The following is a 14,530-nucleotide window of genomic DNA, read 5'->3' on the forward strand; positions in this document are numbered from 1 at the left end:
CTTTGCTTGTTTGTTCGATGCTTTGTAAGTTGTTCTTCCACACTTTTGTACTCGTCGTAAAAGGCTTTATTAATTTAAAGCTATGTACGTCTGCCTTCTGTTAATTCGTACTAGCACGAGTGTTTAAGCTGTAAGAGCATCTCCACTCGCTCTCCCCAAAAACTTTCTATACGTTTTTGGTGGGCGCCGACGCTAAAAATCACGCTCAGCCGCGGCCACAATTTATTTTTCATGTCGGCGCGATCCAACTTTCAATCCGGCGCCTCCAGGCCGAACCCACTAGAAAGGGAGGCTAGCGGGGGCGCTGGACTGCTCGAAAATCACAGCGGGCCATCCTTGGCAGCGACATGTGCCTGCATCTTCCCGCCAGTTCTGACGATTTCCGCCAACATCTTCCCGCCCTTTTCACCGCTTCCCGCCATTGTCGCCGCTATCTGAAGGCGGGAAGCGGCCATCACCCACCACTACTACGTCGAGCTCACCCCCGAGCAGCGAATGGATCCCCGCTGGAATCTCGACAACGCCTCAACTTGGGACGACTTCTTCGCCAATCGCCGGGAGATGGAGCTCGCCAGGTACGAGGGGATGGGCCGCCTCCCATGGACAACAACGAGGCCGGCCGGCGGCTATGGTGGGGCAGCCGGACCCTCGAGGGTGTGATGAACCACATCTTGGCGGGCGAATACCCCCGCCTGCGGTACCCTCACTTCCAGCCACCGAAGAAGGGCGACAGCGAGCGCGGCGGCTTCGTCATCCGGATGCCCTATCCCCCCTCCCCCGCAGCCGAAGGGGCCGGAGGAGGGACCGGAGTGGAAGGCGCCACCGGAGTACGCCATGGTCGCCAACGACTTTAGGTGCCCCGACGACCGGAACGATTTCCCGGGCCAACGCGTGGCCATCCGCGCCTCCCTGAAGCTGCCAATACCATCGCCGGTTGAGGTTGGTCGGTCCTGGTGGGTGAAGGAGGAGCAGGCCTACTGTGCACGCAGTGGCGACGACGGCCTAGGTTGTAGCCGGTGCAGCCATCTGTCCTCGCCACGTGCGCTGCCGGATGCAATAACCACCATCGCCGTCTCGTAGGTTCTAGCCGCGCCCGGCGAGCGACGTCGACTTCGAGTACATGTACTATAGGCCCAGATATGAATATAACTAGTTTTTTATTTATAATGGAATAATAATAATTTTATTTAAAATGCACGTCATTTATATGGAGGTCACGGCTGGGGGCCAACCGGCCCCCATTTGTGTTTAGTGCTGGAGCCCCCATATGAACCAAAAATGGGCACGCCGGAGCTTATATGGGGATGAGTGGAGATGCTCTAGGAGCTCCTTTTCGTTTTATGAGATGCAAGAAACGAAAAAAAAAGAAAAAACAGGAAAAAGCGACAAATAGAAGAAGTAAAGCTGAAAACCGATCATACACAAAACCAACTGAACCCCCCCAAAAAAAGTAAGAAACTAACGCGACGGGAACTAGGCCGGGCCCAACTTACGATAGGTGGTGCGCGGCGCAAGAAAATTACGCAACACTAGGCGGGAAGAGCTATACACCACCCTAGTCCGGACCAGGTGCCGCACACCCGAGGATGGGTGTTGGGCCGGCTCAGTGATGTTTTTTCGTTAGTTTTTCTCCTTTCTTGTTGTTTCTTTTCTTCTTCTTTGTGTTTTTAAAAATTTTGAAAACAATTAATCCAAATGTTTTCCGAAAAGCTTAACTTTTTTAAATCTGAAATTATTAAAAAGTTGAACATTTTTTCAAGTAAGAACCTATTATAAATTTGTATATTTCACAAAATTTGAAAAAATATTTGTAGAGAATTTTATATATGAACATTTTCTGAATTTTTGAATTGGAACAATTTCTAAATTTTAACATTTTTTTAAATTTTAACTTTTTCAAAATTTGAAATTTTTTCAAATTTTAACCTTTTCGAATTTGAAAGAAAAGGAAATGGGAAACAAAAAAGATAACAAAACAAAAAAGGGAAAAAAGGAAAACAGAAAAACAGAAAAACAAACAAAAAGATAGAAAGAAAAAATAGAAACATAAAACGAAAACTAAAAAAAGCGAAAATGGGCCAGACCCAATACCCGTGGAGGTGGGGGGAGACGAGTTGTGTGCTCTTGCCGACGACTGATGCCAACCTTATGCGGGGCCAGTGGAGTAGACAACCTCGACGATGTGGTTACAATCTGGAGGGCATATATGGAGGTGTGCGGCGATATGAACGAGGATCGGCCCTCCTTGTGTAGGTGTTGGCGGTGACAGAACATGTGGGTGTCGTTTTCCTCCTTGGAGGTTTCGCTGGGCAGTGTTGGCATATCTCTCGCCCGCACTTTGGATTGGAAGTTTTTTCTGAGCGAAAGCCTAGGTTCGGAGTTGAATCATGTATGATGGTGGCATCCTCGTTGTTGCTCCTGTGTTAGGAGCACTTTTTATGGAGACACGACTCTGAGTGTCCATGTTGCACCCCTTTCAGTCCTCACTTGTTATCCAAGGTTGATCTTGAGAGGTGCAATGTGCACAGTAGCTAGTGAGTTCAAGACTATGCCTTTCTCGGAAGTGGCGATATTGCTCAGCTCAGGGCATGCTCTTTTGCTTTGCGGTTGTGCTGTTTGTGGTGGTTATCTTCGAACTAGCCGTGCTGTGAAGTCCGTGCCACACTTGTTGTTCGCTCTGGGGCTGTGAAGTCCGTGCCACACTTATTGTTCGCTCTGGGTTCATCGTATACATAATTTTTACATTTTTATAAAAGTATTGTACGTCTTAGCGTGCTTTAAAAAAACTAATATAAAACTAGGACGCAAAGCCTTTTCTCGAAAAGAATCTTCATAGAGTCAACGGTGCTGAAATTATTACCCACTCCTCTGTGAAACATGTCTCTATATATCCAAATTCAGATAAAGTTTTAGATACATCTAAATTTGAATAAAACTTAAACATGTTTGATCGGACGGGGAGTAGTAAAAAACCTTCGAAACCTCCGCAAAGGTTTACCAAAAGGGATTTCAAAAGTACAAACGTTCATCACATGCTCCACACTTCCACATTCAGCGACAGATCAATCTCCCACGCGATCACAGGAACAGCGGCAAATCAACTCACGTCGAGCTGATCAAATCAGTAGGAGCCGAGCTGGGTGATCTTGATCCCGAGCTGCCTCTGCGCGAAGGCGAAGAGCCGGCCGACCTCCGCCCCGCCGACGGCGCCGTCGCGATCGGCGTCGGCGGCGCGCAGCCCTTCCCGCGCCTTCCAGGACGCGAACCACAGGTTCAGGCTCTGCAGCGCCCGCTGCAGCTCCTCGCGGCTGATCCTCCCGTCGTGGTCCGCGTCGAACTGCCCCAGCCACGCCCAGAACTCCTCCGCCGTTAGTTCCCCCTGCGGCAGACCACGGTACCGCATGAACGCCATGGATCCTCCTCCCAGCGATGGAGAACGAGCTCTGCTTTGATCGATTAGCTCGGACTCTGGGTCAGTATGAGCGTGAGCTGGTAAGTCTAGTAGTACTCTAGTGCTCCTGGATGGCTGTATTTTGAGCAGCGACGCACGGCCTTATATATACGGTGGAGCAAGCGGCTTACGGCGCTTCATAGTTACCTCACGTTTTTCACGACTCCAACAGACGCGCGTTGTGGTGTTTAGAGTCAGGTTTTCTGGTGTATTTCACTTGGGCGATTTCAGGATAAAGAATGGGTAGGATCACTAGTGGGGACTTGGCTAAGGAAATAATCAGCGGTGTAGCTTAAAAGTGCATTCTCTGGGGAAAGATCAGGCGAGTGGCACATAATTAAATCTAGAAATGTATGGAGCAAAGAGGTTGTATGATCAAATGTGGAGAATCAACATAACACTTGCCAAAAATATAGCTAGTGCACTTGGAGATTGGCTATACACTTTTGCAATTCCTAATCGACGGGGTACGACCGTACAAACATCTTCCAAAAAAAAGAGTTAATTAAATATATTTGTTTGTCTATGTGCTTATGTGTAAGAAATTGCAATGCTGGTAAAAAACCTGTTCAGAGACTTGGAGGGCTATCTGAGCTTGTTTTTTCGCCCAAGGACGCATCCATGTTTTTGTGACGCCCAACGGATCAATAAGGCGAAAAACTGTACAAGCCTCTAGCATCTTAGGCATCTCTAGCCTATCTCTTAAAAGTCGATACAGGAGTAAAAATTTATGTTTAAGGGCCTAAACCGCACCTAGATGATCTCTCGGTCACGGGCCCTCCAGAGAAAACCTCGACCTTCCACCTGGTGCTAGCAGTCTCTTCCGCCCACACCGCATCATTTTTTTTTTTTTTGAGAAACACAGTACAAACGCAGACGCTCACATACACGCGCATACACTCACCCCTATGAACGCACACACGCACACCCCTACCCCTATGAGCACCTCCGGAAGACTGAGCCGGCGGATTGGATCTTGAAATTGACGAAGTCACCATAGGCGCCTCGCTGTCGACGGGAACGTCGCCTCCCACTAAATGAATATTCCGCCTTTATGAGACACACAGATATCAAACCTGAGGTTTGAACTCTGGTGGGCTGGGGGTACAACCACCCTCCTAACCACCCAACCTCAGGTTGGTTTTCGCCCACACCGCATCATTGTTTGCACGTTATTGTACTGTTCAATGTAAGGTTTTCCTGTGTGTTTCACTTGGACGATTTTGATTTAAGGAGTGGGTGGGGATTTAGCTAGGGAATAGTCTATGCTGTAGCTTAAATGTGCATTATTTGGGGAAAGATTAAGGGAGTGGAACATAATTAAATTTAGAATTGTAGTGAGAAAAGGAGGCTTTTTACGGTACAAATTACTAGTCCCACAGGCCAGTAGTATTGAGTGAGAGGCCGTTTAGGCAGGTAACTTTTTTTAGAAACATCTTCAAATTAAAAGAGTAAATCAATTATATTAGTTTGTCAAAGTGTATGTGTGCAAAGAAATTGTAATGCTGGAGCGATGAAGTTTTTTTTAGAAAAAAAAAGATAATGTCAGGGACACTAGGAGGGCTAACTGAGCTTATTTTCTCAGCCAAGGGTGCATACATACTTTTGTGATGCCCAATGGATCAACAAGGCGAAAACCTTCCCAAGCCTCTACCATCTTGAGCAATCCTGAAAATGGAGACGATCGAACATCTATTGTTGATTGGGTATCACCGGCCTAATTTGTTGAGAGTGGTTGGCTAAAATTTCTTGTATTTAAACCACTTACAATTTCAGAAAATAAAAAAGCTGTTTATTTTGTTATAGGCCACCTGATTCTTGTCTAAAAGTAATCCGCGGTCCATAGTTTTCCAACAGGTTGCCCCTGGGAACAATGTTACATGCCCATCATGATCTACATTTTGTTCTCCTATGAATCTATATATGCCTTTCCTTTAAGCCATCATATAAAGTCTAGTTGGTTGTAGCCTTGTAGGTCAATATCTTACCATATTAGGGAAAATGATGAGACTAGTTTAAGAAAGCGATCGTTCTAGTCCAACAGAAGTCTCAAAACTCCAAGATTCTCGCACTACAGGAATGGGAGGCTACGCCGAGGGCCAGGCTATATGCTTACGGCCAAATGTCGGGGCCGTCGGCGTACGGCCTCGCCGGAGCAGCTCCCAACCCCGACCGTCGGCGTAGGCAGGCCGTCGGCGTAGAGACATCTACGCCGAGGGTAGCCCTCGGCGTCCACCTGGCCCTCGGTGTAGCACCAGGCTGGCCTCCCCTCTCATTTGTGTCGTGACGGCACGTGCACGGCGTTAGCATAGACACCGAGGGCCACCCTCGGCATAGATCATCCCCCTGCCGACGACCACCCTCGGCATATAATTTTTTTCTTTTTTTATCTCTCATAATACTTTATATTATGTTTGTATTATTTATTTATTAGTCTGAATTATGTAAAACTGGTTCTATTTTTTAAGAATTGGTAGATGGCATATGTAGGTCCCACGAGTAACGCTCTTCGCAGATGGGTCAACCGGAGCCAGTAGGCCCAACATCTGCTATCGATGTACATATGTCCTAAACAAAGGAAAAAAGTCCATTGCTAACCCTAACTCTAACCCTAACCCTAACCCTAGGGTAGATCTACGGGGTCCCAGCACTAGGGTTTCCCAAGATACAGATCACCAGAGCGTCGGAATCACTGAAAAACTTGCATCTGTCCCTAACATATGTGTACAAGTGTGATGTAAGGTTTGGCTAACCTTTCATGTATCCGGCGTTGACGATTTTCGCATACATGGGCTAACACTTGGTAAAATCCAGGATCTGTAAGTGGAAACTCCTGCTACGACTCAAACGGAGCCTATTTTATGGTAAAGTATGCCCAACCTATGGTTTCCATGTACATATGTCCTAAACAAACCAAAGAAAATAAAAAATACCATCGGTAAACCCTCGCACGGAGAAAGCTATAGGGGTAGATCCGCGGGGTCCTGGCCTGCCCTAGGGTTTCCCAAGATACAGATCACCGGAGCGCCGGAATCGCTGGAAAACTTGCATCTGACCCTAAAATATGTGTACAAGTGTGATATAAGGTTTGCATAACCTTGCATGTACCCGACGTTAACGATTTTCGCATACATGGTCTAGCACTTGGTAAAATCCAGGATCTGTATGTGGAAACTCCTGCTACGGCTCAAACGGAGCCTATTTTATGGTAATGTTTGCCCAACCTATGGTTTCCATGTACATATGTCCTAAACAAACCAAAGCAAATAATAACGTCCATTGGTAAACCCTCGCACGGAGAAAGCTATAGGGGTAGATCTGCAGAGTCCTCGCCCTAGGGTTTCCCAAGATACAGATCACCGGAGCGTCGGAATCGCTGAAAAACTTGCATCTGTCCCTAACATATGTGTACAAGTGTGATGTAAGATTTGGCTAACCTTTCATGTACCCGGCATTGACGATTTTCGCATACATGGGCCAGCGCTTGGTAAAATCCAGGATTTGTATGTGGAAACTCCTGCTACGGCTCAAACGGAGCCTATTTTATGGTAAAGTATGCCCAACCTATGGTTTCCATGTACATATGTCCTAAACAAGCCAAAGCAAATAAAAAATACCATTGGTAAACCCTCGCACGGAGAAAGCTATAGGGGTAGATCCGCGGGGTCCTAGCCCGCCCTAGGGTTTCCCAAGATACAGATCACTGGAGCGCCAGAATCGCTGGAAAACTTGCATTTGTCCCTAAAATATGTGTACAAGTGTGATGCAAGGTTTGGATAACCTTGCATGTACCCGACGTTGAGGATTTTTGCATACATGGTCTAGCACTTGGTAAAATCCAGGATCTGTATGTGGAAACTCCTGCTACGGCTCAAACGGAGACTATTTTATGGTAAAGTATACCCAACCTATGGTTTCCATTTACATATGTCCTAAACAAAACAAATCAAATAATAAAGTCCATTGGTAAACCCTCGCACGGAGAAAGCTATAGGGGTAGATCTGGAGGGTCCTCGCCCTAGGATTTCCCAAGATACAGATCACCGGAGCGTCGGAATCGCTGGAAAACTTGCATCTGTCCCTAACATATGTGTACAACTGTGATGTAAGGTTTGGATAACCTTGAATGTACCCGGCGTTGATGATTTTCGCATACATGGGCTAGCACTTGGTAAAATCCAGGATTTATATGTGGAAACTCCTGCTACGACACAAACAGAGCCTATTTTATGGTAAAGTAAGCCCAAACTATGGTTTCCATGTACATATGTCCTAAACAAACCAAAGCAAATAAAAAAGTCCATTGGTAAACCATCGCACGGAGAAAGCTATAGGGGTAGATCTGCAGGGTCCTCGCCCTAGGGTTTCCCAAGATACAGATCACCGGAGCGTCGGAATCGCTGTAAAACTTGCATCTGTCCCTAACATATGTGTACAAGTGTGATGTAAGGTTTGGATAACCTTGCATGTACTAACTTTTTTCCATTTAGCGCGTTGGCGGACGGGTGCACCCGCTCGTCCGGTACGGCCATACCGCATGTCCCGGCGGCCCCGTTTTGCACAGTTGGCAAAGTAAACAAAGTCAAAAAATCGCGTGGAGCAACGTGGAGTAATTTTATGTGTCCTAGTAACCACTGGGAAAGACGGAATTGGGATACGGAAATTATCTTGAAAAACCCTTCACGAATAGGGCTATCATGTCCGGAGTTCTATGGATTTTAGGGGAAATGAGTAGGAAACGGCCAATGGCACCATATAGTTTGTCAGAACGAGGCCATATTTGGCACATTCGTGGGCCTTAGGATGAGAAGTAAGGCCCGGTCGCGGATTTCCAATCCGACCCATAGGCGACGGTGTTTCCATTTTCGGGGTGCCGGAACGGCCTTTTTTGTGAAGCCACTACATGGTGTGCATTTTAGTATTGCGCGAGACCTCTGTGGAGTGGTAGGATACCTCCTACGCACCACCTATCGCATGCCATATGCGCGTGCTAGCAATCTGGGAATCCCCACGCTTCCTGCGATGCCCTACCGAATCCGCTGAAAACTGACCGGATTTGAACTAGGACCACACTTTCCTTCGCTCAGTAAATCCCGGGAAAATGTTTTTAGGTCTACGACGCGTCATTTTATGTGCTAAATGTTTTCCGTTTAGCACGTTGGCGGACGGGTGCACCCACGCGCCCGGTACGGCCATATCGAATGTCCCGGGGGCCCGTTTTGCATAGTTGCCAAAGTAAACGAAGTCAAAAAAAAAATCGTGCAGAGCTGTGTGGCATCATTTTATGTGTTCTAGTAACCACTGCAAAAGACGGAATTGGGATACGGCAATTATCTTGAAAAACCCTTCACGAATAGGGCTATCACGTCCGAAGTTCTATGTCTTTTAGGGGAAATGAGTAGGAAACGGCCCGTGGCACCACATAGTTTGTCGGAAAGAGACCATATTTGGCACATGTGTTGGCCTTAGGATGGGAAGCAAGGCCCCGGTTGCGTATTTCCAATCCGACCCACGGGCGAAGGTGTTTTCATTTTCGGGGTGCCGGAACGGCCTTTCTTGTGAAGCTGGTACATGGTGTGCATTTTAGTATTGCGCGAGACCTCCGCGCAGTAGTAGGATACCTCCTACGCACCACCTATCGCAAGCCATATGCGCGCGATAGCCATCTGGGAATCCCCCCCGCTTCCTGCGGTGTCCCGCCGAATCCGCTGGAAGCTGACCGGATTTGAACTGGGACCACACTTTCCTTCACTCAATAAATCCCGTTAAAAATGTTTTTAGGTCTACGATGCATCATTTTATGTGCTAGATTTTTTCCGTTTAGCGCGTTGGCGGACGGGTGCACCCGCTCGCTCGGTACGGCCATACCGCATGTCCCGGCGGACCCGTTTTGCACACTTGGCAAAGTAAACGAAGTCAAAAAAATCGCGCGGAACCGCGTGAAGTCATTTTATGTGTCCTAGTAACCACTACAAAAGACGGAATTGGGATACGGCAATTATCTTGAAAAACCCTTCACGAATAGGGCTATCACGTCCGGAGTTCTATGGCTTTTAGGGGAAATGAGTAGGAAACGGACCGTGGCACCACATAGTTTATCGGAACGAGGCCATATTTGGCACGTGTATGGGCCTTAGGATGGGAAGGAAGTCCCCGGTCGTGGATTTCCAATCCGACCCACGGGTGACGGTGTTTCCATTTTCGAGGTGCGGGAACGGCCTTTTTTCTGAAGCAGCTACATGGTGTGCATTTTAGTATTGCGCGAGACCTCCGCGTAGTGGTAGGATACCTCCTACGCACCACCTATCGCATGCCATATGCGCGCTAGCATCTGGGAATCCCCCCGCTTCCTGCGGTGTCCAGCCGAATCTGTTGGAAACTGACCGGATTTGAACTAGGGCCACACTTTCCTTCGCTCAATAAAACTCGGGAAAAATATTTTTAGGTCTACGACGCGCCATTTTATGTGCTAAATATTTTCCGTTTAGCGCGTTGGCGGACGGGTGCACCCGCGCGCCCGGTACGGCCATACCACATGTCCCTGGGGGGCCGTTTTACACAGTTGGAAAAGCGAACGAAGTCAAAAAATCTTGCGGAGCCGCGTGGCGTCATTTTATGTGTCCTAGTAACCACTGCAAAAGACGGAATTGAGATACGGCAATTATCTTGAAAAACCCTTCACGAATAGGGCTATCACGTCCGGAGTTATATGGCTTTTAGGGGAAATGAGTAGGAAACGGTCCGTGGCACCACATAGTTTGTCGGAACGAGGCTATATTTGGCACGTGTGTGGGCCTTAGGATGGGAAGCAAGGCCCTTGTCGCGGATTTCCAATCCGACCCACCTGCGACGGTGTTTCCATTTTCGGTGTCGGAATGGCCTTTTTTATGAAGCAGCTACATGGTGTGCATTTTATTATTGTGAGAGACAGTGGTAGGATACCTCCTATGCACCACCTATCGCATGCAATATGCACGCGCTAGCCATCTGGGAATCCCCCTCCTTCCTGCGGTGTCTCGCCAAATCCGCTGGAAACTGACCAGATTTGAACTGGGACCACACTTTCCTTCGCTCAATAAATTCCGGGAAAAGTGTTTTTAGGTCTCCGACGCGTCATTTTATCTGCTAAATGTTTTTAGTTTAGCGCGTTAGCGGACGGGTGCACCCGCTCGCCCGGTACGGCCATACCGCATGCCCCGGCGGCCCCGTTTTGCACAGTTGGCAAAGTAAATGAAGTCAAAAAAAATCGCGCGGAGCTGCGTGGTGTCATTTTATGTGTCCTAGTAACCACTGCAAAATATGAAATTGGGATACGACAATTATCTTGAAAAACCCTTCACGAACAGGGCTATCATGTCCGGAGTTCTATGGCTTTTAGGGGAAATGAGTAGGAAACGGCCCGTGGCACCACATAGTTTGTCGGAACGAGGCCATATTTGGCACGTGTGTGGCCTTAGGATGGGAAGAAAGGCCCCGATAACGGATTTCCAATCCGACCCACGGGCGATGGTGTTTCCATTTCCGTGGTGTCGGAACAGCCTTTTTGTGAAGCAGCTACATGGTGTGCATTTTAGTATTGCGCGAGACCTCCGCGCATTGGTAGGATACCTCCTACGCACCACCTATCGCATGCCATATGCGCATGCTAGCCACCAGGGAATCCCCCGCTTCCTGCAGTGTCCCGCTGAATCCGTTGGAAACTGACCGGATTTGAACTGGGGCCACACTTTCCTTCGCTCAATAAATCCTGCAAAAAATGTTTTTTAGGTCTACGACGCGTCATTTTATGTGCTAAATGTTCTCCGTTTAGCGCGTTGGCAGACGGGTGCACCCGCGCGCCCGGTACGGCCATGCCGCATGTCCCGGCGGCCCCGTTTTGCACATTTGGCAGAGTAAACAAAGTCAAAAAAATCAAGCGGAGCCGCGTGGCGTCATTTTATGTGTCGTAGTAACCACTGCAAAATACGGAATTGGGATACGGCAATTATCTTGAAAACCCCTTCACGAGCAGGGCTATCATGTCCGGAGTTCTATAGCTTTTATGGGAAATGATTAGGAAACGGCCCGTGGCACCACATAGTTTGTCAGAACGAGACCATATTTGGCACGTGTGTGGGCCGTAGGATGGGAAGCAAGGCCCCGACCGCGGATTTCCAATCCGACCCACGGGCGATGGTGTTTCCATTTTCGGTGTGCCAGAACGGCCATTTTTGTGAAGCAGCTACATGGTGCGCATTTTAGTATTGCATGAGACCTCCGTGCAGTGGTAGGATACCTCCTACGCACCACCTATCGCATGCCATATGCGCGTGCTAGCCATCTGGGAATCCCCCTGCTTCCTGCGGTGTCCCGCTGAATCCGCTGGAAACTGACCATATTTGAACTGGGGCCACACTTTCCTTCGCTCAATAAATCCCGGGAAAAATGTTTTTAGGTATACGACACATCATTTTATGTGCTAAATGTTTTTTGTTTAGCGCGTTGGCGGACGGGTTAACTTTCATTAGAGGCCGGTGAAAGGGGTAGATCTACGGGGCTCCCAGATTAGGGTTTCGTCTACCGGAGGGAATATTAAGGAAAGATAGGGTAATTATTGGTACAACATGTTCCTATGACCTAACACAACACAAAGGAAGAGAAAATACCATGGGTCAACTGTCATTGGAGGTCGGTGAAAGGGGTAGATCTGCGAGGCTCCCAGATTAGGGTTTCGTCTAGTGGAGGGAATATTGAGGTAAGATAGGGTAATTATTGGTACTACATGTTCCTATGACCTAACACAACACAAAGTAAGAGAAAATTCCATGGGTCAACTGTCATTGGAGGCCGGTGAAAGGGGTAGATCTACGGGGCTCCCAGATTAGGGTTTCGTCTACCAGAGGGAATATTGAGGTAAGATATTGTAATTATTGGTACGCGGATAGCTTGGCAATGTAGAAGATTAAAACAAATTTGCATGGACCTATATTAATATATTATAATATAATTGTGGTTAGTAAATTTGAAATAGAAAATAAATTGAAAAAGAAAAAAAAGTGGCTATGCCGAGGGCATCCACCGGCATAGCCCTGGCCCTCGGCATAGCTAGGGAACGCACACGGTCGGCCGGGTCATTTGTGCTGGTCGAGCCGGACCACGCACACATGCCCAACTCCCATCTCCAACCCGTGCCCGAGCCCCATCTCTGCTCCTCCCTGCCGCCCGCCGCCATGCTCCCCGCCGCCCGCCGCCCTCCTCCCGAATCCCCTGCTCCCCCTCCAACTATGCAAGCACCTCTCCGCCTCCACCTCCCCCGAGCTCCCCTCCACCTCCCCCAAACTACCGCGCCGCCACCAGCAGCCGCGCGCCGCTCTCCTCTTCCTCGCGCCCCCGCCCATCTTCCCCTGGTCGGCCTCCTCCTCGTGCCCCCGCCCCTAAGATCCCTGGCCGGCCTCCTCCTCGCGCCTGCCCGGCCATCTTCCCTGCACACGGTAAGGTGTAGAAAGAAATAGTTTTAGTTTTAGTTATTGTTGTAGTTTTAAATTTGTATTAGTTTTTATTTTCGTATTAGTTTTAGTTGTTGTAATAAAAATAGAAATGGAAATGTGTAATTGATTTGAAATAGAAAGAAAGAAATAGTAAATGAAATTTAAAGAAATGGAAATTGAAATTGATTTGAAAATTGGAAAGAAATAGAAATGAAATTGAAATGTGTAATAGAAATAGAAATGAATTTGTTTAATAATGGAAATAGAAATGCAAATGTGAATTTGTTCTAATAATGTGAATTTTTAATAGTCCATGTGGTGATCGCCTCATCATGAGCACCCCGGCTTGACGATCCCGAATCTTGACGCGCTTCTCGATGGTCGCCGACATCGACACTCGGTTGTTGGACTACTTCCTCTACAGCTGAGGGTGAGCTAAATTTCCAACTTCTTCTCCGCATTTTTTTCTATCACTAGATTCATTTTTCAAGTCAAGTTGCGTAACCTAGGTGTCACTTGCCGTACGCAAGCGTTACACGGATAAATATGCATTAGTGGTCAGCATATTTTGAATTGTAACGCTTGCGGCATTTACGGGACAGTCGGTGGATGCGTAGTTGGGTACGTTTTCCATGTTCTACTCCGGTCTGAGTCAGAATTTCGGTAGCGCCTCCCCGTTGTTCTCCGGATGCACATCCTCTTGGCTTTTTACCGAGACGTGTATCGGGAGAGCAGCGGGGAGGTGCTGCCGAAATTCTAACTTAGACCGGGTAGAGCATGGAGAACGTAGCCAACTACGGATCTGGCGACTGCTAGGAGCCCACCTAGTAGAGATATAGGTTGATGCATGCGTTTCGCCCGGTAAAATAAATTAAAATATGATGCATTTAATTTCCTATTTGATATAAATGCTATGTTTGTCGTTTGGCTCCCAATAAAGCAGAGGATGGCTGATAATGGATGGATGTATAGCGAGCGTGCTAGTGCGACTGAGAAAACAGCTAAGTGGACAAGGAAGACCCATTTTCTAGTGAATGAGTTAGCGCGTGGTACAAAGGGGCAGGTTCGGGCACTTTGCCCCTATGTTCGTTGCCTGAAGCATCTCCATCGTGGAAAGGATGAAATGTATAGACACCTTATGCAATATGGGTATATGCCTGGGTATGTCACGCAAGTCGACTTTGATGAGTCCGAACGTGACAGAGGTGAGGTGATGCGGCAGCGGCTCAATGGCAATGAGTACGATGAAATTAGAGACTTTTCTAGATGATCTCGTCCATGTCGATGTCCCGGATTCGCCACCTCCAGAACCGGAGGCGCCGCCAGAACCGGAGGAACCAGAGCCAGCCGCGAAGGCCTTCTATGATATGATGGCTGCGGCTAAGAAGCCTCTGTACGAGGCGCCGCGATTTCTCAGCTCGATGTCATCTCCCAATGTCTAGCCGACAAGACCCGGTACAACACCACCCGTGAGGGCTTCGAAGCAAGTCTGAAAACAACTGGTAACATGTTTCCCAAAGGTCATTGTCTTCCTAAAAGCCTGCACGAGACGAGGAGAATGATGAAGGATCTCAACATGGATTATCAAAAGATAGACTGTTGTACGAAAGAC

General features: G+C 47.9%; 1 protein-coding gene across 1 annotated transcript; it reads right to left on the reverse strand.

Annotated features, from left to right (window-relative positions):
* Positions 1-3,083: 3,083 nt before the first annotated feature.
* LOC124671855 lies at positions 3,084-3,412 on the reverse strand. Its single transcript, XM_047208178.1, has one exon. It carries the CDS (start codon positions 3,410-3,412, stop codon positions 3,122-3,124), a length of 291 nt encoding a protein of 96 aa, XP_047064134.1. The 3' UTR covers positions 3,084-3,121.
* Between the last annotated feature and the right edge of the window lie 11,118 nt (positions 3,413-14,530).

The sequence above is a fragment of the Lolium rigidum genome, chromosome 1, assembly GCF_022539505.1.
Source record: "Lolium rigidum isolate FL_2022 chromosome 1, APGP_CSIRO_Lrig_0.1, whole genome shotgun sequence".
Taxonomy (NCBI): Eukaryota; Viridiplantae; Streptophyta; class Magnoliopsida; order Poales; family Poaceae; genus Lolium; species Lolium rigidum.